Below are 26,287 nucleotides of genomic sequence, written 5' to 3'. Positions count from 1 at the left end.
AAGCTGCCGGCCGCCACTGGGGAAGAATAGTGGATATGACTGCAATGTTGAGAGGATTTGTAAACAGTTGTGCCCAAAACTCAATATTATGTTTGAGGAGGTACAAAAACACACTATCAGGACCAAGAGACTTATTAAGAGGGCTGTACCTAAGTGCAGACATAACTCTCTGCACTAGTCTATCGATCTACAGTTAAAGGAAGAAGGATGATATGCTCTGGCCTAGATTCAGGTAGTTATGCACAGGAGCGATTTTTACTCTTTGAAAATGGAGGGGCGAGTAAATTGCCCCACCAGATCCCCCCCCCCCAAAAAAAACCTCCCCCCAAAACCCCAAATTAAACAACCTCTCCCGCCAAAAGCCGAAATAAAACCATAACATTAACTACAAAATCAATGCAACCATTACACTTCAATGCATTACACACTTACATGCATTACACACATATGCATTACACATTTTTAAAAAAAGAGCACTTACCCATGGGATGTGTGTCCTCCTCGGGGTTCTTCTCCTTCTCCAATGCTGAAAGAGCTGCTTTAACCAATCCAGACGCAGCTCTCATGCTGTTAACCAGCATGAAAGAAGCGTCTGGATTGGATGGAGCAGCCTGGCTGGACATTCTTTCAGGCCCTAGAAGCCTGTGCTTGGTCTCCACCCAGCTATCTTAAGACTGCTGAGTGGAGAGCTTCAAAATGCCCATGTCACTTTGGCCAGCACAAAACAGACGGTTAAAGTGGCGTGGGCACTTTGGAGCGTCCAATCAAACCACTGCTCCAGTCCTCTTCTGTCAATTGGCAGCAGAGGACACGCCTAGCATGTCTCTGGGCTGGCGCGTGCTGCGCTGGTAAAAATAAAATGGCAATTAAATCTTTTCATTGCCAATTTATCTTTGCCTGTGTGGCTCGCAGCTGGCCTAGGGGGGGACGCTCCCCCACCCTTGAGAAGAAACCACAACTGGTAATGCTCACTGCAATGTATATTCACCTCCTTCCATGAGACTGCCCCGTCTCTGCTGCTGCTAGCAGCTGAGATCCTCTCAAGCTTTGTTCTTCTTCAAAAGCTTATGTTCAGCAGTAGCCTTTTTGTAAGCAGCTCTACAGGTAATTATTTCATCAAGGTCCCAAAGGGAGTGTCTCAAAGCAGCAAGAAGTTTCCGACCTCACGCTACATGTTTTGTCAAACTACTTGTTGAGCAAGTGCTGTGTTCGTCCACTGATAGGGGCACTTAGGGGCATATTTACAAGAAAGAGGTGCATGAGTCCCGATGCTCCACTTTTCTTGCGACGCCCCTGCCTTACCTATAGACACAATGGTTGTGGTGAATTTACATTACAGCGCATCATGGCGGTAGCTAGGACAATAGCATCATCATTTTTTAAGCTATTATGGTGTTTCGCTGCATCAGCGTCAAAAATGTTGATGTTAGTGCAGCAACGCTCAGAGGCCCATTAATTAAAATGGAGCGTCATTTTAACGCCAGTTATGAGCAGGCTTTAATTATGATGGAAAAATGACACCCTGAAATTTTGTCAATTTCACTGTGCTGTTTTTTGGGCCTCCCTGTGTCGGAACGCCCACCCTTGCATACATTATGCCTGACACAGGCGAAATGTGGCACAAATGTTTACAAAATAGCATAATACAAGCATTTTGCCAATTTGTAAATATGGCGCAGGAGAAAGCCTTCCTTAACGCCACCTTAGGGTAAAAAAAATGACACTAGGATGGCGCATAGTGGCATTAGGAGCTTATAAACCCTTAAGTATACACAGTGTTTAAGTTAACAGCAATCAAAATGACCTCAACTCAGCTCATCAACACTAAAACGGATATTATTCAAAGTTACAACAATAACATGATACATAACCTAAGATAGGCCGATCAAATTCTATCTTAATCTTCTGCCTCATTAGTAACTAATTCTTTGCGAGAAATGATACCACCAACAGATTTACGTGGCTTTTGTGAGTAGCTAAATTATTTTTAGGATTATGGTCACTTTATGGACTTGGCACAATTCTGAATCCACTATTTCAACCCAAAATACAACTAGATATAAAAATAAAATCATTGGTACTGGAGTAATGTCTGGCAGAAAATGCAGGAGGAATAGATTTAATATTGGCACAATAATGATGAGCGTTATACAGATTTCACTTGGCTGACAGGCCAAGTAAGGTAGACATCTGTTTATTCATAGAGGGAAACTTTGCAGTAGTAAAAGAACACAGCTCAAAATACTTATCCAACCATGCTAGTAAATTCCCCGTATTCACATTAAAAGTGCCAACAGGTATAATATGGGCAAAATTCTGATTATTAAATCAGAAAATATATATGATTTGAAGAATCTAGACTTGATGAAAATTCGCAGATAGGAAAATTCTGCCTTTCCATAATTCATTCAATTTCAAAAATGTTAATATTAGAAATGTCCTGGAACTTGTCTGTTGTATGCACATTAACAGTAATTACAACCTAGATAAGTCGAATTCCTTTCGCTCTTCCTCGAGGAGATGGCAAACTGGTAGAAGACTATGAAAGCCATCCAAATAAGGTGTCTTATCCAGGTCTCTTGCAAAACAATAACCTCAAATTCTTAAGTGAAATTTTCCAACGCATTCTTTTATCTAAGTACAGTGCAGAAACGCTATATTGCATAATATGATCTTCATTTCAGAATAAACCAAACTTTTATTGACCCTAATACAGCTTTTATTGTAGTTGTATTGCATCTCCCAGATGGACACCCTTGTTGGTTAGGCTTCCCCATTGCGTGGCATTAGCTATTATTTTTGTTTTGACAGTAGTTATTATTTTTGTTTTGTGTTTTGGACCCCCACCTCCATGGCAACATTTGGTCTTAGCTTGCTAATCTATTATGTAGTGTATGGAGATCAGAAAGATCCCACACTTGTCCGAGCTCTCCATCAATAGTATTATTTCTGGATAGACAGACATTTCACTCACCTCACTGTGACCGAGCGCACTGTAGGTAATTTTTCGCTAGTTTCCGTTTCTACCACGGCTTTACCTTTAAAAATTTACTGCTGCCCTACCCTCCAGGACAAGAGTATGCAGCTTCAAGTATTATTTTTCATTTTCATACAGTCTAGGTTAGAGGTTACATCTGTCTTCTTTTCAAGGTAAAAAAGCTAACACAATTGTGTTTCTTGCCATTAGTGCTTTGTAAAACAAAAAATGACGTAAAATGGTGCCTCTCATATGCTGATGTTCCTGATTTTAAACCTTTTTTTCAGATGAAAAACAGATTGTAAAAATTGTTCAGGGGATGACTCGCATGTGAAGAGATATTAGGAATTGTATATAGTTCCCCACTGAGGGTAGCCCTGTATGTAAGTGAGTAATGAGTGAGGTAATATTCCTAGGATGGTCAGTTTTTTTTTGTAGAATGATTGTTGCCAGATATTTCCATGAACTACTAGCAAGTGGTACAGGTCCGAGTAAATCTCAGCCCACCTTAGTATCCGAAAACTCTGTGGCATATTTATACTCTGCTTGCGCCGAATGTGCATCAAAAATGTTGACGCACATTCGGCACAAACCCTGCCCCATATATATACCTTGACGCCTGACCCCGCGGACGTCAAAATCCCACCATGTGCGTCATGTTTTGGAAGGGGGAACCTGCCTTGCGTTAATTATATGCAAGGTAGGCGTTCCCTTCCAAAAAATGACTTTAAGGCCTGTGCGCCTTATTTATACTCTGGCATCATTTTGACGCACAGGAGGGCGTGGGCCTTCAAAAATGGCGCACAGCCTGATGGGTGCCGTTTTTTAATGCCTGGGTCAGGGCAGGCGTTAAGGGACCTGTGGGCTCGGAAGGAGCCCAGAAGTGCCCTCCCCTGCCCCCAGGGACAGCCCCTGCCAACCTTTCCCACCCCAGGAGGACACCCAAGGATGGAGGGACCCATCTCAGGGAAGGAAAGGTAAGTTCTGGTAAGTATTTTTTTTATTTTTTTTAAGTGACATAGGGGGGCCTGATTTGGGCCCCCCTACATGCCACTATGCCCAATGACCATGCCCAGGGGACATAAGTCCCCAGGGCATGGCCATTGGGCAAGGGGGCATGACTCCTGTCTTTGCTATGACAGGAGTCATGTCAATGGGGATTGTGCGTAAAAAAATGGCGCAAGTCCGGTGTGTGGCCTGATTTTTGCCTCAGACCTGACTTGCATCATTTTTTGACGCAGAACCCCCATTTTCCCATACGTCGGCGCTGCCTGGTGTGAATAATTTTTTTTTACGCGTACCAGTCCGCAGCGCCGGCTAACGTAATTCCATAAATAAGGTGCCCGCATGGCGCATTGGAATGGCGTTAGCCGGTGGTAAAATTTTTGACGCACAACTGCGTTGGCACATCAAAAAGTATAAATATGGCCCTGTGCGTCAATTAAGTCTCACAAATTGAGAACGAATGCTAAGACTAGCATGAACTCACTCGACCGGATTCAGACAAACTATGTAAAGACTTTTACAACTCCCATTCCCTATACTTATGTGTGCAGAGTTCTCCACACACTCTGAAGCTGTGGCGAAGAACGCCCCCACACACAATTATAGGTAGTGCAGAGTCATAAAACCCAGCACGTAGTTTGTGAATATCAAAAAGTAGTAAACTTACACAAAAGTATGATTTACTACTTAAAAAGTAGTAAAAACATTTACGTTTGTGGATCAGGTCCTGAGTCTATAAATAAACACTTTTCATAAACCAAAAGATGTATTAGCAATAAAATGTATGGTGAATGATTTAATAATAATGTCAGTAGATACAACCTGCTTTTTTATCTTAACCATCGACAATCATTGATTAAATCCATCTCGCTTCATCTGTGTTAAACAAACACATTAATATTGTGAGCCATTAAAAGTGTCCAAATAAATACCTGCTGTGCAGTGCATGAATTCCAGAGTAAACAAATTATAATGCACAATCTTGTTTAATTTACATATGAAACTACAGGTCCGCCCCTAAACCCAATGAACTTTGACACCCAACAGTATACACTATACAATATATGGCTATGTGCGTCACCTTTAGTGTACTTCTGGGAATTTCTGAGGGATACAACTACCTGTGGATTCCTCATTTTATGAATTCTCATTCAGCATTTGAAGGAAATTTTCTTCCTAGCTCCCCACATCGACGAGGATGTCACAACTGCACAGCTCCGCACGCGACCCCGTCTGATGTCATCGTGGCAATAAGAAGACCTCTCCGGCGTGCTGATGTCAGTTTATTTTTTTCTGCACCTTTGACGCTAACGGTTTATTCCTACCTCTTGGCAGTTACTGTTTCGTAGAATTGCTGTAGAGCGTTACAATGTCTCCACTGAAAAAAGCTGGATTTTTGCAATGAATACGAGGGTCGCATGTCGGTGACGGATCCTCATGAAAATTGCTTGTGGTGCCTGAGCTCAGACCACGACGTGGAGGAGTGCATGTCCTGCCAGTGGATTAACCGGAAGGCCTTGAAAGAAAGAAAGAGAGGCTAAGCTTTTCTTAGCAAAAAGAGGTCACCTAAGATCAAAGGCGAGACATCATCGTATAGATCCTCAAAGTCGCATAAGAAGCGGCGCCAACACGAATCTCAACGTCGTTCTTCAAAGAGATCGGTCTCGATCTCAGTCCCCTCCGAGATGGCGCCACACAGCGTGGAAGATCAGCCCTATAGTGTCTCCTCAGCCTTAGAGTCCACAGGCTTCTCCGGTGCCGACTTTGATTGAAATCTCTGAGACCCCCACAGAGCCCTATGGCTCAGTTTTCTCCTGGGTCTACTCGGGATCAGGTGTCGGGTTTGCAAGTATCGGAGTCGGTTCAGACACCTCAGGAGGAGCACAGGTGTCCTGCCTTGCCGGCTCCAGGAGCGGATTCTTCAGTGTTCCTCAGTGATATGTTTAGCATATTTAACAGAGCTATGGCCCCTTCTGGTGCACCTGCTGGTTCCACTGGTCAGTTGGCATTCATGCTGGGGTCGCCGGTGTCGTGCAAGCAGGTTCCATTTCTACCTTTTTTTCCTGGTGAAGGGGCTGGCTCGGTGCCGATGACTTTACCTCCTCTACCTCGGATGATGGCGCTGACGTCACCGTCGGAGTCGATACTGGCACCGGATGGATCCTGATCAACCCACAGTGTCACACCTCCCTCTCCTCCACCGGAGCGTCCTTCTACTTTGAAGCCGCATCATCGACATCGGCTAATTCTCTGTGGATGCCGCGTTTGGAGTCCAGGCTGAGGACAAGAAGGACGGCCTTGAGACTCTTGGAGGAAGGGGAAATTCCTGAGCCTTTGGGTGAGTTTCAGGTCCTAGACTCTGCTAGTGGTCTGGATACATCCCCTGAGGGGGATTTCTCATCCCCTGGAGGAGAACTTACAATGGAGGCAGCTTTTAACCACAGTGTGATAGGAAAGGCTGCTGAGTTTTTGGACCTACCATTACAGACTTCGGAGACGAAAACAAACATTTTAACTGAGGTGTTACATCCATCGGCTACGTCCTCTGAGCCTCTCCTCCCTTTTAATGATGCCCTTACTGAGCCCATTTTAGAACTTTGGAGGAAGCCTGTCATGACTCCAGCAGTTTCCAGGACTGTGGCTAGGAGATACAGAGTTGCTCCAGGAGATCTGCAGTTTCTGTCACAACATCCAATGCCTGAGAGCTTGGTGGTGCAAGCCTCTTGTTCTGCACAATCTGCTCCTGTTTTGTTCCCTGTGACTACATCTGATATGGAATCTAAGCTTATGGAGCAGACGGCTAAGAAGTGCTTCTCCTCGGGCAGTATGGCCTTGAAGTCTCTCAATGCTACGTGTGTGCTGGGTAGGTATATCCATGCCCTGATGGACTCGGCAAGAGCTGTTGTGCCAAGATTGCCTCAGGATGTGCAGGGGCATTTTGATGAACTCCTGCTGGACAGTCAAGCCACAGCAAAGCAGATCATTACGTCTGGCTTGGACACTGCAGATTTGGTTGCCAGGGCTATGGACACTTCTGTAGCAACCAGGAGGCATCCGTGGCTCAGAGGTTCTGGTTTCTCCTCTGATTTTCAGGCTACACTGATGGACCTTCCTTTTGATGGCGAGAAGTTGTTTGGGACCAAAGCCGACTCAGCTTTGGAACGATTTAAAGAAAGCAGGGCTACTGCAAACGTTTTGGGACTCCAAGCTTCATCGTCTGCATCCTTTAGGTCTTTTAGAATATTCAGGGGTTTTGGCCGTGGATTCTCTTTTTGTGGAAGGCCATAATCCAACATTCAGCAGCCTGCCAACCCTCTCTACACATCTTATAGGGGATGTGTGAGGGTTAGAACGTGAGGAGCCACTAAGCAGCCTTCCATTTCATCCGCTTCCTCTGGGGGAGCCCATCAAGGAAAGCAGCCCTAGTTTTTGCTCCATATTCCACCATATATTACCCGTAGGGGGAATGCTGTTTCATTTTCTTCCTGAGTGGGAGTTAATCACATCCGTCACTTGGTTGCTGAATATAGTGGGAAAAGGTTATGCCCTTTCTTTTCGGGAGTTTCCCCCTTCCAACCCCTGTCATTCGTTTTGCACGAAGATCATCTCCTGTTGCTTCAGCAGGAGGTGCAAGTCCTTTTGTTAAAAGGTGCAGTGGAGATGGTTCCAGAGCAAGGGAAGGGTCAGGGATGATATTCAAGGTATTTCCTGATTCCCAAGAAGGATCGTCGATTGAGGCATATCCTGGATCTGCAGATTTTGAATTGGTTGCTCAAACAGGAGAAGTTAAAAATGCTGACCCTAGCTCAGGTGCTTCTTCCGTTGAACAAGGAAGACTGGATGGTGTCTATTGACTTGCAGGATGCTTATTTTCATATCCCTATTCTGAAGTCGCACAGGATGTATCTCCGGTTTGTGGTAGGGTCGCAACACTACCAGTTTGCGGTCCTTCCTTTTGGTCTTACTTCAGCACCTCAAGTCTTCACGAAGGGGATGGCAGTGGTTGCAGCAGACCTCAGAAGGAAGGGAATATCTGTATTCCCTTACCTGGACGATTGGCTGATCAAAGCCCGGTCCGCAGAGTTCATGCTGCATCACTTGCAAGTGACAACCAAGTTGTTGGTCAACCTGGGCTTTACAGTAAATGTGCCCCAATCTCACCTGGGGCCCTCTCAGCGCCTCCTGTTCATAGGGGCAGTACTGGACACAACATTGAATCAGGCCTACCCTTCTCCTCAGAGGATTCAGGACATTCAGGCTTTGATTTCAATGTTTCAGAATGGAGCGGCTGTTCCAGTCCTCAAGGTCATACATCTGCTCGGTGTGTTCACTTCCTGCATTCTGTTGGTCACTCATGCACTTTGGCACGTGAGGGTTCTCCAGCGGTGCCTCCACAAGCAGTAGTTTCATCACAAAGGGGATCTCAAGGAGTTGATAATGATCTCCAGAGACGCTGCAGTAAATCTACGATGGTGGCTGTAGATGGCAACCTTTCCCAAGGAAGGCCGTTTTGTCTACCACCTCCGGTTGCCACGGTCATAATGGATGCGTCCACTCTAAGGTGGGGAGCTCATCTGGGGGACCTGGAGATCAAAGGTCATTGGTCTTTAGTAGAACAGATGATTCACATCAATCTGTTAGAATTACGGGCAATACGTCTGGCTCTCAAGGCCTTCCTCCCGTCCCTTCGCGGTCAGCCAGTTCAAGTCTTGACGGACAACACTACTGTGATTTGGTACATCAACAAGCATCAAGGAGTAGGGTCATACCTTCTCTGCAAAGAGGCTCTGCGGCTCTGGTCCTGGGCACAGGACCATCAAATTTGCATAGTAGCAAACCATCTGGTCGGAGTTCTCAACGTATGTGCGGACAGTCTCAGTCTACATTTCTCTGCCGATCACCAGTGGTGTCTTCATCCAGACCTGGTTCTTCACATCCTCTGGATGTGGGGATTTCCGCAGATAGACCTGTTTGCCACTCACGACAACGTACACTGCCCGTCGTTCTGCAGCTTCCAGTACCCGGTGCAGGGGGCTTTTGGGGGACGCTTTTCAAGTGTCTTGGAGCGACCAGTTGCTTTCTGCATTTTCCCCCATACCTTTGATTCCTTCGAGTTCTGAGGAAGATTCGCCAAGATCGGGTTCAAGTCATTTTAATAGCCACAGATTGGCCAAGAAGGGTGTGGTACACAGACCTTCTCCAACTCTCACTGTGCCTGTTGCTCCTTCTTCCTTACAGGGTAGACCTCCTCTTGCAGTCACAGGGGCAAGTTCTACACCCCCACCTCCAGAGCCTGCACCTAAATGCCTGGAGATTGAGTGGGGCAATCTGAGTTCTTTTTCTCTACCTCCAGAAGTGGTGGATGTTATCTTATCGGCCAGGTGACGCTCCACCAAGATGATCTATGCTGGCAGACGGGTGAAATTTGCTGTTTGGTGTGGAGAAAAACAAATTGATCCCTTGAATACCCATTTGTCTGATATTTTGCTTTTTGCTCTTTCCCTGGCACAGGCGGGGTAAGGGGGGTAGTGCAGTGGCAACAGTGAAGGGCTATTTGTCACTATTGTCGGGCTTTCTTTGCCTTCCTGATCAGCCTTCCTTATTTAAGTCCCCTTTAGTTCTTAGGTTTCTTAAAGGGTTGACTAATAAGTTTCCTCCCACTCCGTTTGTAATGCCTCAGTGGGATTTGACTTTAGTTCTTACTTTTTTAATGGGTTCACCATTTGAGCCTATGCATTCTTGCCCATTGAGACTTTTAGTTTTAAAAATAGTTTTCCTCACAGTTATCGCGTCTGCTATACGTGTGAGTAAGCGTCAGGCTCTTAGTGTGAAACTCCTTTTACAACCTTTCATGCTGACAAGGTGGTACTGAGAACCAGGGTGGCTTTCCTTCCTAAAGTAGTCACTCCCTTTTATCTGGGACAGTCTATAACACTCTCATCCTCTTACCCTCCTCCCCATCCTTCCAGGGAGGAGGAAAGACTGCACCACTTGGATCCAAGCAGGACTCTGAGTTTCTACATTGAGGAGGCAAGAGACTTTAGAATTGATGATCAACTCTTTGTTGGATATGCCTGCAAGATGAAGGGCAAAGCCATCCACAAGAGAACCCTTTCAAGGTGGGTCATTCTTTGCATAAAGATTTGTTATTCGCTAGCAAAGAAGGTTCCTCATGAAGGTATTAGGGCCCATTCCATCAGGGCTAAGTCTGCCACTTCAGCTTTAGCTAGAGGTGTACCAATTGTTGATATTTGTAGGGCAGCGACTTGGGCTTCACTCCACACTTTTGCAAAGCATTATTGCTTAGACTCGGAAGTTAGGAGGGATGGCCATTTTGCACGTTCTGTTTTGCAGGACTTCTTGGTTTGACCAGTCGGGCACCCACCTCTGAGTGTGGGACTGCTTTGGGATTCTATTTATAAGGTGGGGAATCAACAGGTAGTTGTATCCATCAGAAGAACAAGTTACTTTCCTTCGGTAACGCTTTTTCTGGTGGATACAGTAGCTACCTGTGGATTCCTCACAGCCCCACTCGCCTTCCCGTTGCCTCTCTGTTCATACCAAGACTTCTTTTATTATAAATGTATATATATATATATATGTTTTTGGTGTTTTTATATAAACAGATATTGTTGTTTATATTTGTATTTGGATTTGCATAGATTATTCTTGTGAGGTCAGTATTCACCTGTTCGCCTCCAAGGCACGTAAAAAATCAATGGTGAAACTGACGTCAGCATGCCGGAGAGGAATTCTTATTGCCACAATGACGTCAGATGGAGTCGCGTGCGGAGCCGTGCAATTGTGACGTCCTCGTCGACGTGGGGAGCTAGAAACAAAATTTCCGGTGAATTCTGGCTCATTGGGAGAATTCATAAGGTGAGGAATCCACAGGTAGCTACTGTATCCACCAGAAGAAGCGTTACCAAAGGTAAGTAACTTGTTCTTCTGTGACATTTTCTTAGAGTTATAGATAATTCAACACCTATTAAACAACTATCAAAAAGGCTTCAGAATACAAATCCTACTTTTCCCTACTGTGCCCTTGTCTGGACAGCCGTGGCACTCCGAGCTTGTTTCTAGTGAATTAATTTCCTAAGTAGGTTCATTAGGCTACATTATCTGAGAGAGACTTCTAGCTGCAGATTCATTACCTTTGAATTCCCTGGCGTCAGCTTCGAATCCGGAATCTTTCTGCTGAGCAATACCCTGCATGCGCCGTCGGGTGGTATCGTTCAGATCCGCGTGTGTCGTCCGGCTCCACGTGGCTTTGTCAGCATCATTGGAGCCGTCTGTGATGTCAAGGTCACCTAAAAAAGCACCACCCTGGTGCAGGTACATCAGTTCTTTTCCTTCCAAGCCAGTTAATCGCAGGTCCGGGATCGAGCTACCCTTTGCCTTTTTTGGCAAGCCTTTTTTTTTAACCTTTTGTCAGAGAATCTTTTTGTCTGTGTGAGGAAGATGTCATCTAGGAAGATGGGGTTCAAGCCATGTGGTGCCTGCCATCACCACCAGGTATGTCTTTGGTGCCTCGACAGGGACCACGACTCAAAGTCGTGCACCGACTGCCGGGCCATGGCCCGAAGGCTTTGAGAGAGTGGTCTCTAAAGCTCCTGGTACCCTGGCAGTCGTCTTTAGTCAGCGCAACTCCTCAAGGTCGCGGCCGGCTCACGGAGGAGGTTGTGGGACCGCTCCAAGAGCCCCAAGTCCTCTTCTTCCCACTCAAGGTCCATGGGACACTACGTTGATGTTCTAAGCACAGTTCCGCTGAGCCGTTGCCAGGGCCGGCTTTGCATGGCCCCCCCCTTATCCGGGAGCTGGAGCAACCCCCACTCAAATAAAAGACCTTTACAAAGCCATGCGCCTTGTTTTTGAGTGGGCGGGTCTTTGGGATCCGGCCAGGTCAGCAGGTGCCCCATCATGTTTGATGCCGGCAGCTTCGGCCTCGGCGTCGTTGGAGACCCCAGGATCCGATATAGGATTTGGACCGGCGCCGGCCTCCTCCGGCGCTGGGCCCAACGTCGACGCTCCCCCCATTACCAGTCCCATCCTCATTCCTGATGATCCAGAGCCGGATCGACGTTGTACAACGCTGATTCCAACTTCAACAGTGTATGTAAACTAGGCCCAGATCAGTGACTGAGGCTTATTTTGATCAGCCAGACACAGGTGAGGAGTGGGAGGGATCTGAGTACCCTCTGGAATATAGATTGGAGGAGCAGGACTGGTATGAGGATCCAGGGGAAGCCAGTGGACTGTATACTTCTCCAGATGCTGGTATGCTCTCACCTCCTTCTGTGTCTATGGAAGAGGAAGCATCATACGCCATGCGTATGCGTAGAGCAGCTAAGGACTTAGACTTGCCTACGGTGCCAGTCAGGACTAACCTTCTGACAGAGGTACTTCAGCAGGGGTTGCTACATCGGAGCCGATGTTACCCCTCAATGAGGCCCTTACTGATGTCCTGCTGGGGACGTGGTCCAAACCTAGCACAGGGGCTACTGTGAATAGGACAATTGGTCGCTGCCATCGACCAGCTCCTACAGACCCTAGTTTTGTCACCCAACACCCCGCCCCGGAAAGCATGGTGGTCCAGGCCGCCACTTCCCATGGTGCTTTCCCTTCTACTCCTCCAGATAAGGAATCCAAGAGTCTAGACCAACTTGGGAAGAAGATGTTTTCTTCCTCCAGCCTGGCATTGAGGTCTGTAAACACCTCATGCCTATTTGGCCGTTTTTCCCATACTTTATGGGATACGGTGGCACAGGTGCTGCCCCAGAGCGTACGGGACACTCTCACCCAAGCTGTTAAGGATGGGAGAGATGCAGCCAAGTTTACCATTTGGTGTGGCTTGGCCACGACCGTTTCGCTGGGCAGGGCAATTTCTTCGACAATGGCCCTTCATTGCCACACCTAGCTGAGTACCACTGGCTTTTCGTGGGATGTCCAGGCAAATCTGATGGACATGCCCTTCAATAGCTCACGCCTTTTTGGTAAAAAGGCAAACTCAGCGCTTGAGCGGTTCAAGGACTCTCAAGCCACGGCCAGATCCCTTGGCCCCTCGGGGCCCAATCGCCAGCAGTCTGCCTATCGGTCCTTTCAAGGCTTCTGGAGGGGCAGGGTACCACGCAATCCACAGGTCAGCCACTGTTCTCCAGCTTCACAGCATCCAGTGCAAGGATGAGGTCATGGTACCTTCAGACCCAGAGGGTCTAGCCAGAGGTCGGCCACCTCCCAGCCCCCCATCTTCCGCAACGCCCAGGCCCTCCTAGTATGGTTCGGCAAAACCAGGTTCGTCCAGTTGGAGGGAAGATTTGATTTCATCTCCCTCACTGGCGGTCCATAACATCGGACAAATGGGTCTTGCATATCACACAGAAGGGCTATTCCCTTCCCTTCTAGTCTTTCCCTCCCTCTTTCCCTCCATTAAAAGAACAGGTGATGGAGGATCATTTAATCTGGTCCGCGAGGAAGTTACGGCTCATTTGGCCACGGGAGCCATAGAAAGGGTCCTGATGTCAGAAGTAGGCAGTGGTTGTTATTCCTGCTACTTTGTGATTCTAAAAAAGAACAAAGGTCTTCACCCTATCTTGGATTTAAGGTACGTCAATCTCTTCCTCAAAAAGGAGAAGTTCAAGATGTTCACTCTAGCTCAGGTCTTGTCTGCCCTAGACCATGGAGATTGGATGGTACCGTTGGACTTGCAGGATGCGTATTTTCACATTCCCATTCTTCCCGCCCACAGCTGTTACTTGTGGTTCAAGGTGGGCCACAAGCACTTTCAGTTTACCATGCTCCCTTTTGGTCTCACCACTGCCCCTCGGGTGTTCACCAAGGGATTTCAGTCTTCCCCACCTCGACGACTGGCTGTTGAATGCTCCTACGCCACAGGCTCTCGTCACCCACCTTCAGACTACAGCAAACCTGCATTCACTGGAGTTCACTATAAATGTGCCAAAATTACACCTGACTCCCTCTCAGATGCTTCCCTTCATCTGAGCTGTTCTGAACACAGTGCAGTTTCGGGTTTATCCTCCCGAGCAGCGAGTCCAGGATATTCAATTTATGATACCGATGTTTCAGCCTCTATCCTGGATTTCGGTGAAAAAGACTCTGGGGCTGTTGGGACTCATGGCTTTCTGCATCCTGCTAGTCAAAAATGCCAGATGGTATATGAGGGCTCCGCAGTGGGACCTGAAGTTCCAGTGGGCGCAGCATCAAGGAAATCTTACCTACCTGGTTCAGATCTCGGAGGGAACTGCAAAAGACCTGCAGTGGTGGTTAGTGAACTGCAATTGGGTCAAAGGCAGACTCCTCTCCCTTCCCCAGCCAGATCTCACAGTAGTGACAGATGTGTCACTTCTGAGATGGGGCAGCCATCTGGGAGATGTGGAAATCAAGGGCCTCTTGTCTCCGGGGGGAACCCTGACTCCAAATCAACTGATTGGAGCTCCCGGCGATCCGACTGGCATTGAAAGCATTTCTTCCTGTTGTGAAAGGGAAGATAGTGCATGTGTTCATGGACAACACCACTGCAATGCGGTCCTGCAACAAGCAGGGTGGTGTGGGGTCATGCCCTGAGTTCTCAAGAAGATCAAGAATGACTGATCCCAAGTCATCCTCATGGCTCCAGATTGGGCACAGAGAGTCTGGTATCCCGAGCTTCTTGAAATGAGCATCAATCCTCCCGTCAGGCTGCCCCTTCAGGAGGCCCTTCTGTCGCAGCAGTAGGGGATGGTTCTCCACCCAAACCTATCAACTCTGCGCCTTCATGCGTGGCAATTGAGCGGTGGCAGTGGATGGCTTTTGACCTTCCTCCTGAAGTCTGTAAAGTTATTTTGGCAGCCAGGCGTCCCTCCACTAAAACGGTATACGCCTGCCGTTGGAAACGCTTTACATATTATTGTACAGAAATGTCTATTGACCCACTTTTTGCTTCTCTTTCTGATATTCTTCTCTTCATTCTTTCCCTAGCCCAGCAGGGTTCTGCCTTAGGGACTCTCAAGGGTTATCTTTCTGCCTTATTGGCTTTTCTTCGGCAGCCTGATCAGTCTTCTCTGTTTAAATCACCCACTGTACATAGATTCCTCAAAGGGCTTTTACATATGTTTCCCCCTGTGCCCCTTGTTATGCCCCAATGGGACTTAAATCTAGTCCTGACATTTCTGATGTGTGCTCCCTTTGAGCCTTTGCACAACTGTCCCCTCCAGCTGCTCACCATCAAGACAGCCTTCTCAGTGGCAATAACATCTGTCAGGAGGGTGAGTGAGATGCAAGCCCTGTCATCAAAGCCACCTTATCTCACTATCTATCCAGACAAGGTGGTTCTCAGAACTCGTGCCTCTTTCCTCCCCAAGGTGGTGAACCCATTTCATCTGGGTCAGAACATCACCCTGCCCACCTTCCTTGCTCCACTGCATCCTTCTAAAGAAGAAGAGTGACTCCATCGACTGGACCCAAAAACAGCGCTGATGTTCTACCTTGACTGCACAAGAGTGCCGGGTGGATGACCAACTCTTTGTGGGGCACATTGGAGAAAAGAAGGGTCGGGCAATGGAGAAGCAAACCATTTCACGTTGGGTCATTCTCTGCATCAGGATATGCTATGCACTGGCCAAGAAGCAGCCTCCTGAGGGCTTGCCAGCTTATTCTGCCAGGGGCAAAGCTGCTACCACTGCGCAAGCTTGAGGCATACCAGTCCTGGAGATCTGTCAGGCAGCAACGTCGGCATCTTTGCACACGTTTGCAAAACATTACTGCCTGGACAGTCAGGTACGAAGACACAGACATTTTTCCCATTCAGTCCTACATGACTTCTTAGTGTAAGGAGTAGTATCCACAGCCCAACGCCAGAAGGTTATGGCTTGTGTATCTATTCAAAGGTAAGGAATCTGCAGCTAGAAGTCTCTATCAGATGAACAAGTTGCATACTTTCGGTAACGCATTATCATGGTAGAGACTCTAACTAGCTGCAGATTCCTTACACCTACCCATGCCTCCCCTTCTGTGGATATGTCTACTAGGGTTAGTGTTTATCCCTTTTCAGGGCCCTAGTTTTGCACAGACAACTGTTGGTTCTATCCATGACTCTGCTCTTCTGGTGTGGACGTTTTGTGGATAAAAGAACTGACGTACGCGCACCGGAGTGGTGTCTTTATCGATGACCGTGATGTCATAGATGGCTCCAACAACGCTGATAAAGCCACGCGGAGCCGGATGACGCACATGGATCTGAATGACGCCACCAGACAGCGCGCAGGGTATTGCTCAGCAAAAAGATTCCGGATTCGAAGCTGACGCCAGGGAATTCAAAGGTTAGGAATCTGCAGCTAGATAGAGTCTCTACCAGATAAGGCGTCACCGAAGGTAAGTAACTTGTTTGTTTGCTTTCTCCTTCAGAGCAGATGCTAAATATTGTTGTAAACCAGCAGCTCTATAGAATGTCTCACTTATAAATGAATTTACGAAGGGTGCTAGTGGTTTATTTCAGCTAAAAGTTGTCTGTTCAACTGAATGAGGAATTGTGGTACAGGTTAGTGTATACTACTTCTTTAGTTACCACTCAGAGCTATACTGCAGGATGCCAGTGTCCTTTGGTGGGTGCCTCATGAATGCCAATGTTACTCCTCCACAGTGTGTGATCTGTTGGTTTCCCATGGATGCCAGGCTGCACTTAAGATGTGCGTATTTCTGGCAAAGCAGTTACTGTCATGTGTTGCAAGAAGTAATAGAAGCGATTGCGCTAGATGACCGGACATACCCCAATTCTTGATATTGCAATCTCCAAAGTGATGATGCATAGAATGTTTTATGTTTCTGATGCTCGGCTGGCATAGCAGTAAACAAACGGTTGGAGGGAGGATGGATGCCCGAAAACAACTATGAAGATGCCTCTGCAACAAAGAGCAGATCATTGAATAAAATACTTTCCTTCTACCAAACTCTGTCTCCCACATAGAAAACAGGGCTTGTGTTTTTGCTGGCAAGATAGTAATACTATGGTGGTTATTAAATGTTATTAGATTTGGTAATTATTTGGAGTTATTCAGGCGAAAATAAATAATCTACCCTTTGTGCCCCCTTTTCGAAAAAGTACTCTTACTTATACATTCTTTTTAAATAATTTTCCAGAACCAACGGTAGGAGGATGGCCAAAGTTGTGCGTGACTTTCTATATGCCCAGCAGGTACAGCCCCCAGTGGAGCTCTACACGGATTGGCTGCTGGTTGGCCATGTGGATGAAATCATGACCTTTGTGCCAGCTCCAGACAGAAAGGTAAGGGACCAGAATGCATTTCCATTGTTTTAGAGAGTTGGGAATATAAAAGACACCATAAGTTTGAAATGTTGAGTCAAGAGGTAAGAGGCATTGTAACTAACTCAACAGCTCTATCAACCACTCTCCCTTCTTAAGAAACAGGTTGAGAAGATGCCCATATTATTACACATTATTGTCTCTACCAATGAGCTTGTTTTACTTTCACTACATTTGTGCTCAGGCATATCTCAGCCCTAGCACTGATTGCTTCGGGAGAGGTACTACTGGAAAAGGAAGAATGTCCCATTTCTAATATCTGTGACCAGTGGATGCTTGCTTGGGGTTCGCCACAAGAGGGTGATCCCAAGGAGAGATCCACCCACTGAGGCCCGGGGACATGGAGGAGCGGCCCCTTAAGCAAGGTCTTCTCCACCCCCTCCACCTCCAATAATTCTAGTCTTTCTGCTCCCCCTGGGGGCAGATGGGGATTATTTACTCCTGACCCACCCCTTGGCGACAGAAAGCCCACTAGAGATCAAGGAGAGTTTCGAAAAAAATGTACAGGGGTGGAGCCGCCCACAATAGGCATGGCTATGCCCCCACCCCCAGAAAAGCAGCAACAGACTTTCTGCCCCCCCATCCCCTCCCGGGGTGGTTAGGAGTGATTATCCCTGAAGTGCCCCAAGGAAAGACTACTAGACACCAGGGGGAAAAAAAGGAAAAGATGAGGTAGGAGCTGCCCAACATAGGCATGGCCATGCCCCCACCACAAAACCTGCGGCATCTGTCTTTTTGCTCTCCCGGGGTGGTTGTGGATGATTACCGCCAAAATGCCACCCCTCCTCAGGGAGAAAGCCCACTAGACCTCAGGGAAAGTTAACAAAAAAAGTACAGTTGATGGCTGCCCACTAAGGACCTTTTTCATGCCCCACTCCAAAAAAAGTGGTAATAGTCTTTCTGCCCCTCTGGAGGAGGATCTTGGATTTTAATTAGGGGTTGCCAGGGGTCACAGCTCCGACCCCTAAGGAATCTCTTGCTACCCCAGGTTCCCTGCTTGCGACCTCTAGCTCCAGTTGATCTTTGTCAGGGGACTAGTAAGACTGCTGGCCTAATTAAAATAATATGCATTACCCTGGTGTATTTCCATAAAAAATATAGTTGTACGTCGGAGTGCACTTGCAGCACTGTTGTAATCTAATTTAGAAATACACCTCCACCCTTTTAATTTCCTTCTCCATTCCCTTAGTACGTGTCGTTTTCCCCTTTGTCCCTCTTTCATTAGAACGTTCCGAAAAGGGCTTGTTTTAGAATGTTGGAAGTGAGCAGACTGTGTGAGGAGAGGCTGGTGATGTTCAGGTGATCGGGATAAAGATTCAAGATACTTAATCCTCCAGCGTTCTCTCTTGAACTCTAACAAGCATGCTTACTTGTAACTGCAGGGGCGTGGTAGGAAAACAAGAATACAGATTAAAATACTAATAGAGTATCTTGGAAATGGAAAATGGGAGAAAAATTATTAAACTACAATTTTTAGTAGTTATTAAACATCATATTTAATGGTGAAGTTGGATATATTTCATAAATATTAAGGACATGTCACTTTAAGAAAGTTACCCTTCACCTGCCTGAACTTGCAGAAGGCTAATTAGTATAAGCCTCTCCCAACTACCAGCCAGTGTGAAATCCCATCCCAGGAACATGTGAGAAAGAGATGATAGATGCCTCCCAGGAGCCAACAATAGGCTTAAATGAATGGACAGGACCAATGTTCCCTCTAATTTTTTTCCACTGTGTGCGGCAGTGTGCGGTCTCTGTGCGCTGCAGCCAAGGATACGTGCGCCAAGAAATTGACCATTCACGCGCGCGCAGCGCATAACTAGCCAAGATCTTTGGCATTAGCCTCTCCATACCACTAAAGCAAAAAAGGGATATCATTGCTCCATGCAATAGGGCATCAAGGCAGTTTTGTGACCTGGTTGCACACCCCAAGGACATGCCCTGTTAGGGGAGCACGTATATTGCTCTAAAAGGCTTATTTAGGCTTAGAAAGTGATAAAGCATATAAACTACCACAGAGGATAGGAATGGTGGAACATTTGATAACAGCACATTTTCTACTGTTCTGAAGCATTTCCTAGCTCATGAACCATTGATTTTCAAGACAAATATCACTTGCCCACTTGTATGCTAAAGCACGCCAAATGATGTTTAAAACACTCCCCGCGGTATTTAAAAGCTGTTTTCATTGACTTAAATCCAGATTCAAATATAAGCATTATCTGCCTTAGGGGAGCACGTATATCGCTCAAAAAGGCTTATTTAGCTTAGAAAGTGATAAAGCATATAAACTACCACAAAGTATAGGAATGGTGGAACATTTGATAACAGCACATTTTCTACTGTTCTGAAGCATTTCCTAGCTCATTAACCATTAATTTCCAAGACAAATATCACTTGCTCGCTTGTATGCTAAAGTACACCAAATGATGTTTAAAACACTCCCCGCGGCATTTAAACGCTGTTTTCATTGAATTCAATCCAGATTCAAATATGAGCATTATCTGCCTTAGGGGAGCACGTATATCGCTCTAAAAGGCTTATTTAGGCTTAGAAAGTGATAACGCATATAAACTACCACAAAGTATAGGAATGGTGGAACATTTGATAACAGCACAACGTGCGCGCTTGCCAAAGGGGCCTGCGCAATGGGGGAAGGAAAGGTGTGCGTGTGCTCGCGCACCCGCCTTACAGGGAACATTGGACAGGACTATGATTCAACATCATAGAATATTCTGAGTGGGGGATGTGAACATCCTGTTGACACCACACTTTAAAATCCTGATTAACAGTTTTTCTGAGCCATATGAAACACTTGGACACACTTTCTTTACACGTTTTCTTTAAATTAAGTCTGACTGCTCTTGCCATAGCTACCAAACATTGAACTCAGATTTTAATTATTGAAGCCTTTGATGGACTTAAGAAGTAAGTGACTTTATTACTTATGGCGGACTACCATCCACCCCAACTAATAAATCCCTTTCTCAAAAGTATGATGACGTTTGTGAACATTTAGTACGAGGCACTGAGTTGCTGGTGAAAGCTGTCTCCCTGGTAACAGGGCACTCTGACTGACTAAACCAGCTGTCGATATTGACCTTTTCAGAGATCTCATCTGCTTTTCTACCTGGTAGACAACACTTAACTCTCAAACCGACACTTTCAAACTGAATCCAATGCCCTCCTTTTCATAACACTCAAAAATACTGTTAAAATGCTAATGGGGAACAAGCATATTACTGATTGACAGATGTAGTCTACCAATGATGTGCATTTTTATCTGCAGAAAAAAATTAATTTTTGATAGTAAACCTAGGAAGGTGCACTGTGTCCCCGGTTGGGGAAAGCAAGTAAACTTATGCTGAGCCTTATTTGCCCATTACCCTTCTAATTATATAACTTATTTGATATTGGTGATTTCCACTATTATACACTTAGTAAACGTTTCATAAACCATGCTGCATTATCTTCCAGCCTCCAGCCTCTTTGTGTGGTGTAACCGACTAAAGGTCAGATGTGCCACTTCCCATGATGGCACTGGGTCAAAAGGCTGTGTCATATTAATTACTGTGATGTCACAGGATCCACAGGGTGCTACTTCCTGTGATGTCTTTGTGTAAAAAGTATTGTGATGTCATTTCCTGTGACATCATTGGGGAGTCAAAAGGCATGTGATATCACTTTGTTACCCCTGGCATTTTGATGAATCGACATCCATGGGAGGATGGGGTAATTATCCTCAAACTGCGCCACCACTGAGGGGGGTCATAAAGCCCACGAGACACCAGGGGAACATTTAAAAACAAGAACATTTATGGCTGCCTACCATGGGAATGGCCATGCTTCCACCCAAAAAAGTGACATAAGTCTTTTTGCACCTCCCCAGGGAGAATGGGGATGATTATCCTTTAATCTGCTGTCCTGGTGGGGCACAAAACCAACTAGACACCAGGGAAATGTTGCAAAAAACATGTACAGGATGAGTGCTTGCCACCATGGGCAAGTCCATGCCCCAACCCTAAAATAGTGCCTCCCTGTGGAGTGGATAATACCCCCAATTTCCATCCAGGGGTGGAAAGCCCACTAGTGGCTGATTTTCTAAAACATTTTTGGGGGAGCAGTCCTCCTGGGCAAGGCCTGTTATCTTCAAAACTCCAAGGCCCAATAGACTTTCTGCCCCCTGTGGGGTGGATAGGGGTATTTACCCCCAATCTGCACCCCTTGGAGGTGGCAGAAAGCCCACTAAACACCAGGGATTTCAAACTGAGCCAAAACAAACGAAAGGAGCGGCCTAGCCTGGCATTAAGCCGTACCCTGCAGATTCCAGAACTTTCAATCACAGACTTATGAGAAAAATATGTATTATTTAACCAAAGTTTGATGTTTGAAAGGGCTTATGGGTAAAATTACCTATTGAGAGCCAGAAAAGGCATGCACCCCTGGACTCCTGTACCTTCTAGTTTTCAAAATTGCATTTGTCTGCTAGGTTTCTCTAGGTGCCGGCTGAGCTATGGGACAAAATCCACAGCTACCCACTTTGCAAAAAAAAAAGGGCCAGCTTTGAGTGGCAAAATGTGATGTATCCATGTTGTGTTTTGGACCGTTTCTTGCCACGGACCCAAGTCCTACCTCCACGAGTTAGGTACCATTTTTATTGAGAGACTTGGGGAAAACCTGGGTGGAAGAAGTTTGTGGCTACCCGCCGATTCCAGAACTTCCATCATAGAAATATTAGTGAAAATTAGTTTTTTTTTGTCAAAGCTTGACATTAGCTAGGGATTCTGGGTAACAAAAAAACCTGGTGAGAGCCACCCAATTCCCCCCACCCTGGATTCCCTCATGTTTCTAGTCTTAAAAAATGTGCAAGTTTGCTCTTGGTGACAGCTGAGCTATTGCCCAAAAACCATAGCTACCCACTTTGCAAAAAAAGAAGGTTGGCAGGGAACAGAAAAATGTATTTGGCCATTTTCTGCTGAGGGCACTCAGCCTACCCACACAAGTGAGGTACCATTTCTATTTGGTGATTTGCAGGAATGCTAGGTTGAAGGATTTTTGTGTCTCCCTGCAGATTCCAGAAGTTTCCATCACAAAAATGTGCTTTTCAATAGATACATCCACCTATGGATTTCTCACTTTTTGAATACGCCCATACACCAGCATTCCACTGAATGTTTTCTTGAGACCTCTTCTACATCAACAAGGGCTTCAATATCTTCACAACTCTTCCCACAACCTTGTGTATCGTCACTGGAGCCATGAGAAGCCCTCGTCGGCATGCTGATGTTAGCTCACTTCATTCTGCACCTTTGACACATAACGGTTTTCTGATAGGATTCCCATAGAGTTAGAAAGTCTTTAAACTTTCTTTCCAGAATTGCATGCTGTTGCAGGGGGATATTTCTTCACCTTGGAAATTTGATTTCAAGCCTTGTAGAGAGTATGAAGGTCAGATGTCAATTATTGATCCTCATGGAGATTGTCTTAGATTTTTGAGTTCAGACCAAGACGTCAGTGTCTGTTCATCACGCCAGAAAATGAACCCCAAAGCACTGAAGAAGATAGAGGCAAAACTCTTCATAGCCAAGGCAAGACAGAAGAAGAGAGGGCGTCAGAAGTCTTATCCTCATTCAAAGTTGCTGTCTCCTCATTCCTCGAAGTCAGTGAAGAGGAAACATAAGAAGAAGCGGCATCATAGTTATCAACGCCGTTCTTCAAGAGATGATTCTCAGAAGTTGGTGTCTCCACGTCTGAAGTCATGTGAAAATAGAGGTGAGGTGACTCCGACTCCATCTCAGTGGGCTCTCTGGCATCACCTTTGAGTCTGAGACCCCCACTGACTTTATCTGGACACCCAGAGCTGGAAATAGATTCAGTTCCTGCTGTTCCTCCTCCTCCACAGGTACAGGGATATTCAACTTTTCCTGCTACAGGAACCAATCCTTCAAATTTTTACAATGCTATGCATAGCATTTTTAGCAGGGCAATGACTGCAACTGGTGTGCCTGCAGGCCCCATAAGTCCACTATTATAGTCCTTGGGAGGATTTCCAGCGCAGTATCAGCATGTGCTGTCCCTGCCCTTTGTGCCAATGGCCAAGGTTTCCTGGCCAACTCTGGCACCAAGAAAGGCTGCTCCTTCAATAGTTGAAGTTCTAGTCGAACACTCTCTGTCGTCAGCTGTACCTGCTTTGGAGTCACATCACTCGAATCCAGTTCAGATAGCTTGTCTGACACATGGACCAAGGTCAGCAGTGCCATTACCGACAGCACCAATGTGGGTACTGACATCACCAGCACCAGTATTGAAGTCAAGGTATAGATATTGAAGAGAAGCTCAGAGGCTTCTTAAGAAGGAGCAGTATTTTTTTGGAGGAAGAGATACTGAACCAGAAAAGGGAGAGATTGGGTGTCTGGATCCGGACTTTCAGGCCAATTGGCCCCACATAAACTCTCTCCTTTTGTATGCTCATCCTTCACCTGAGAGTTGGTGGTACAAGCTTCCTGTTCTTGAAAGCTTACACCTAGCTCTTTTCTGTCATCACCAGCAGATAGGGAATCTAAAAAGATGGAGAAGTCAACAAAAAAGGTGTTCTCTTTGGGCAGTACGGCATTGAAGTCCACCAATGAAACTTGATTGTTGGTGCATTATATGCACACTCTGATGGACTCCGCTAAGACGGTGATCCAAAAACTGCCTGAGGATGTTCAGGGACACTTTTCTGAACTGTTAAATGATGATCAGGCTGCTGCTTGTCAAGTCATTCAGTCTGGGTTGGATACTGCTGATTCGGTTGCAAGAGTGATGGGGGCTTCAGTTGCTACAAATGTGCATGCATGGCTGAAAGGTCTTGATTTGTTGTCGGATGTGCAAAATGCCTTGATGGATTAGCCTTTTGATGGTTCAAGGCTGCTTGGCACCAAAACAGATTTGCCTTGGAAAGACACAAGAATAGCAAGGCAACGACTACATCTTTGGGCCTTCAATCACAGCCCATGGATTACAGGCAGTTTCAGAGGTTCTGAGGGCTTGGCATTAACTTTTCCTTTCATGTAAGGCAGCAGCAGCAGTGACAGCAACTGTCCAGTCCCCTCTATAGAAGTTATAGGGGTGGGGCAGGAGTAGAGAGTGAGGAGCCACCCATCAGCCATCTTCTTCCTCCACTGCCAATGTCACAAGAAAGCAGCCCTAGGTTTCCTGTCTTAGAGCATTCTTTCCTGTGGGAGGACAGGTGTCCCAGTTTCTACAACAGTGAAGATCCATAATATCAAATCAGAAGTTGTTAATTATCGTGGAAAAGGGTACCGACCTACTCTTTCAAGAGTTTCCCCCCTCCTTTCCGCCACAACAAGGTTTCTTTTCTGAAGACCATCTTCTGCTACACCAACAGGAGGTCTAATCCTTCTTCAAAAGCGTGGGGTGAAATTGGGTCCAGAACAAAAGTGGGGTCAGGGTTGCTATTCCCGGTATTTCCTGATCCCCAGAAAAGACGGTCATTTGCATCTGATTCTAGACCTCAGGATTTTCAATTGCTTCCTTAACCAGGAAAAGTTCAAAATGCTGATCCTAGCACAGTTGCATCTTTCACTGGAGAAGGAAGACTGTATGGTTTTGATCGATTTGCAGGATGCGTATTTCATATACCCATTCTGCAAACTGGCAGGAAGTATTTTTGCTTCACGGTGGGGTCTCAACATTACCAGTTTGCGGCTCTTCTTTTTGGTCTTACTTTTGTGCCTCAAGTCTTTACAAATGTGCTGGCAGTGGTCGCAGTACATCTCAGAAGGTGGGGAGTACATGTGTTCCGTTACCTGGATGTCTGGTTGATCGAAGCCAAGTCACTGGTGTTGGTGTTACGTCACTTGCATTTTACAACTCTGTTGTTCAGTCAACAGGCCCAAGTCCCACCCGGTGCCCGCTCAGCACAGCCTGTTTATAATGTCAGTACTGGACACTACAGTGAGTTGAGCCTTCCCTCCACCTGGGAGGATCCTGGACATTGAGGCTGTGATTCTGATGTTTCAGAATGGAGCTGTGTTGCAAATCCTGAAGGTCTGGCACCTGTTAGGTCTGTTAGCCTCCTCCTTACTGTTGGTGAACCTTGCACACTGGCACTTAAGGGCCCTCCAGAGGTGCCTACATAGGCAGTGCTTTCAACACATGGAGATCTCCAGGCGACTGTCAAGATCTCCAGAGACACTGCAGCGGATCTGCAATGCTGGAGTGTGCCCTTCAATCTGTCTCAAGGGAAGCCATTTCACCGTCCTCCTCCTGTGGCCACATTGATAACAGATACCTCCACTCTAAGATGGGGAGCTCATCTGAGTGATCTGGAGATCAAAGGACTTTGTTCTTCAAAAGAATGATTGTATCATATCAATCTGTTGGAATTGCAGGTGATACATCTGGCTCTCAAGACCTTCCTCCCTTCCATTTGTGGTCAATCAGCGTAGGTCTGAACAGAAAATACTACCGCAATGTGCTATGTAAACAATCGGGAAGGATTAGGGCCCTATCTTCTTTGCTGAGAGGCTCTGCTACTCTGGTCCTGGGCTCAGGATCATCAGATTTGTGTCATAGCAAATCACTTGGCAGGAGTTCTAAATGTGCATGCAGACAATCTCAGTTGGCATTTTTCAGCTGATCGCGAGTGGTGTCTCCATCCATAGTAGTCCTTCACATTTTCTGGTTAAGGGAAACTCCTCAGATAGATCTTTTTGCCACTCAGGATAACGCAAACTCCCCATCATTCTGCAGCCTCCAGTATCCCGTGCAGGGGCTTCAGGGGACATGTTTCAACTGGACTTGGCTCTCAGCTGTTTTACGCCCCCATGTCCTTGATTCCTCTAGTTCTGAGTAAGATTTGTCATGGATGGGCCCAAGTCATATTAATAGAACCGGATGGGCCGCAAAAGGTATGGTACAGAGACCTTCTTTACCACTCACTGTGCCCTCCATTCTATTTCTCTCGAAGGGTAGATCTCCTCTTG

General features: G+C 46.3%; 1 protein-coding gene across 1 annotated transcript in view; it reads left to right on the top strand.

Annotated features, from left to right (window-relative positions):
- The window catches only part of LOC138300896 (protein-arginine deiminase type-2-like), a 767,146-nt gene that overhangs the window by 551,511 nt on the left and 189,348 nt on the right, over positions 1-26,287 (top strand). The window contains exon 12 of the mRNA XM_069240755.1: positions 17,114-17,258. Within this exon, the coding sequence (XP_069096856.1) occupies positions 17,114-17,258 (145 nt within the window). The remainder of the gene's footprint in view (positions 1-17,113; positions 17,259-26,287) is intronic.

This window comes from Pleurodeles waltl, chromosome 6, assembly GCF_031143425.1.
Source record: "Pleurodeles waltl isolate 20211129_DDA chromosome 6, aPleWal1.hap1.20221129, whole genome shotgun sequence".
Taxonomy (NCBI): Eukaryota; Metazoa; Chordata; class Amphibia; order Caudata; family Salamandridae; genus Pleurodeles; species Pleurodeles waltl.
Note: the sequence above shows the minus strand (reverse complement) of the source record. Positions and strands in the feature narration are given on the sequence as shown.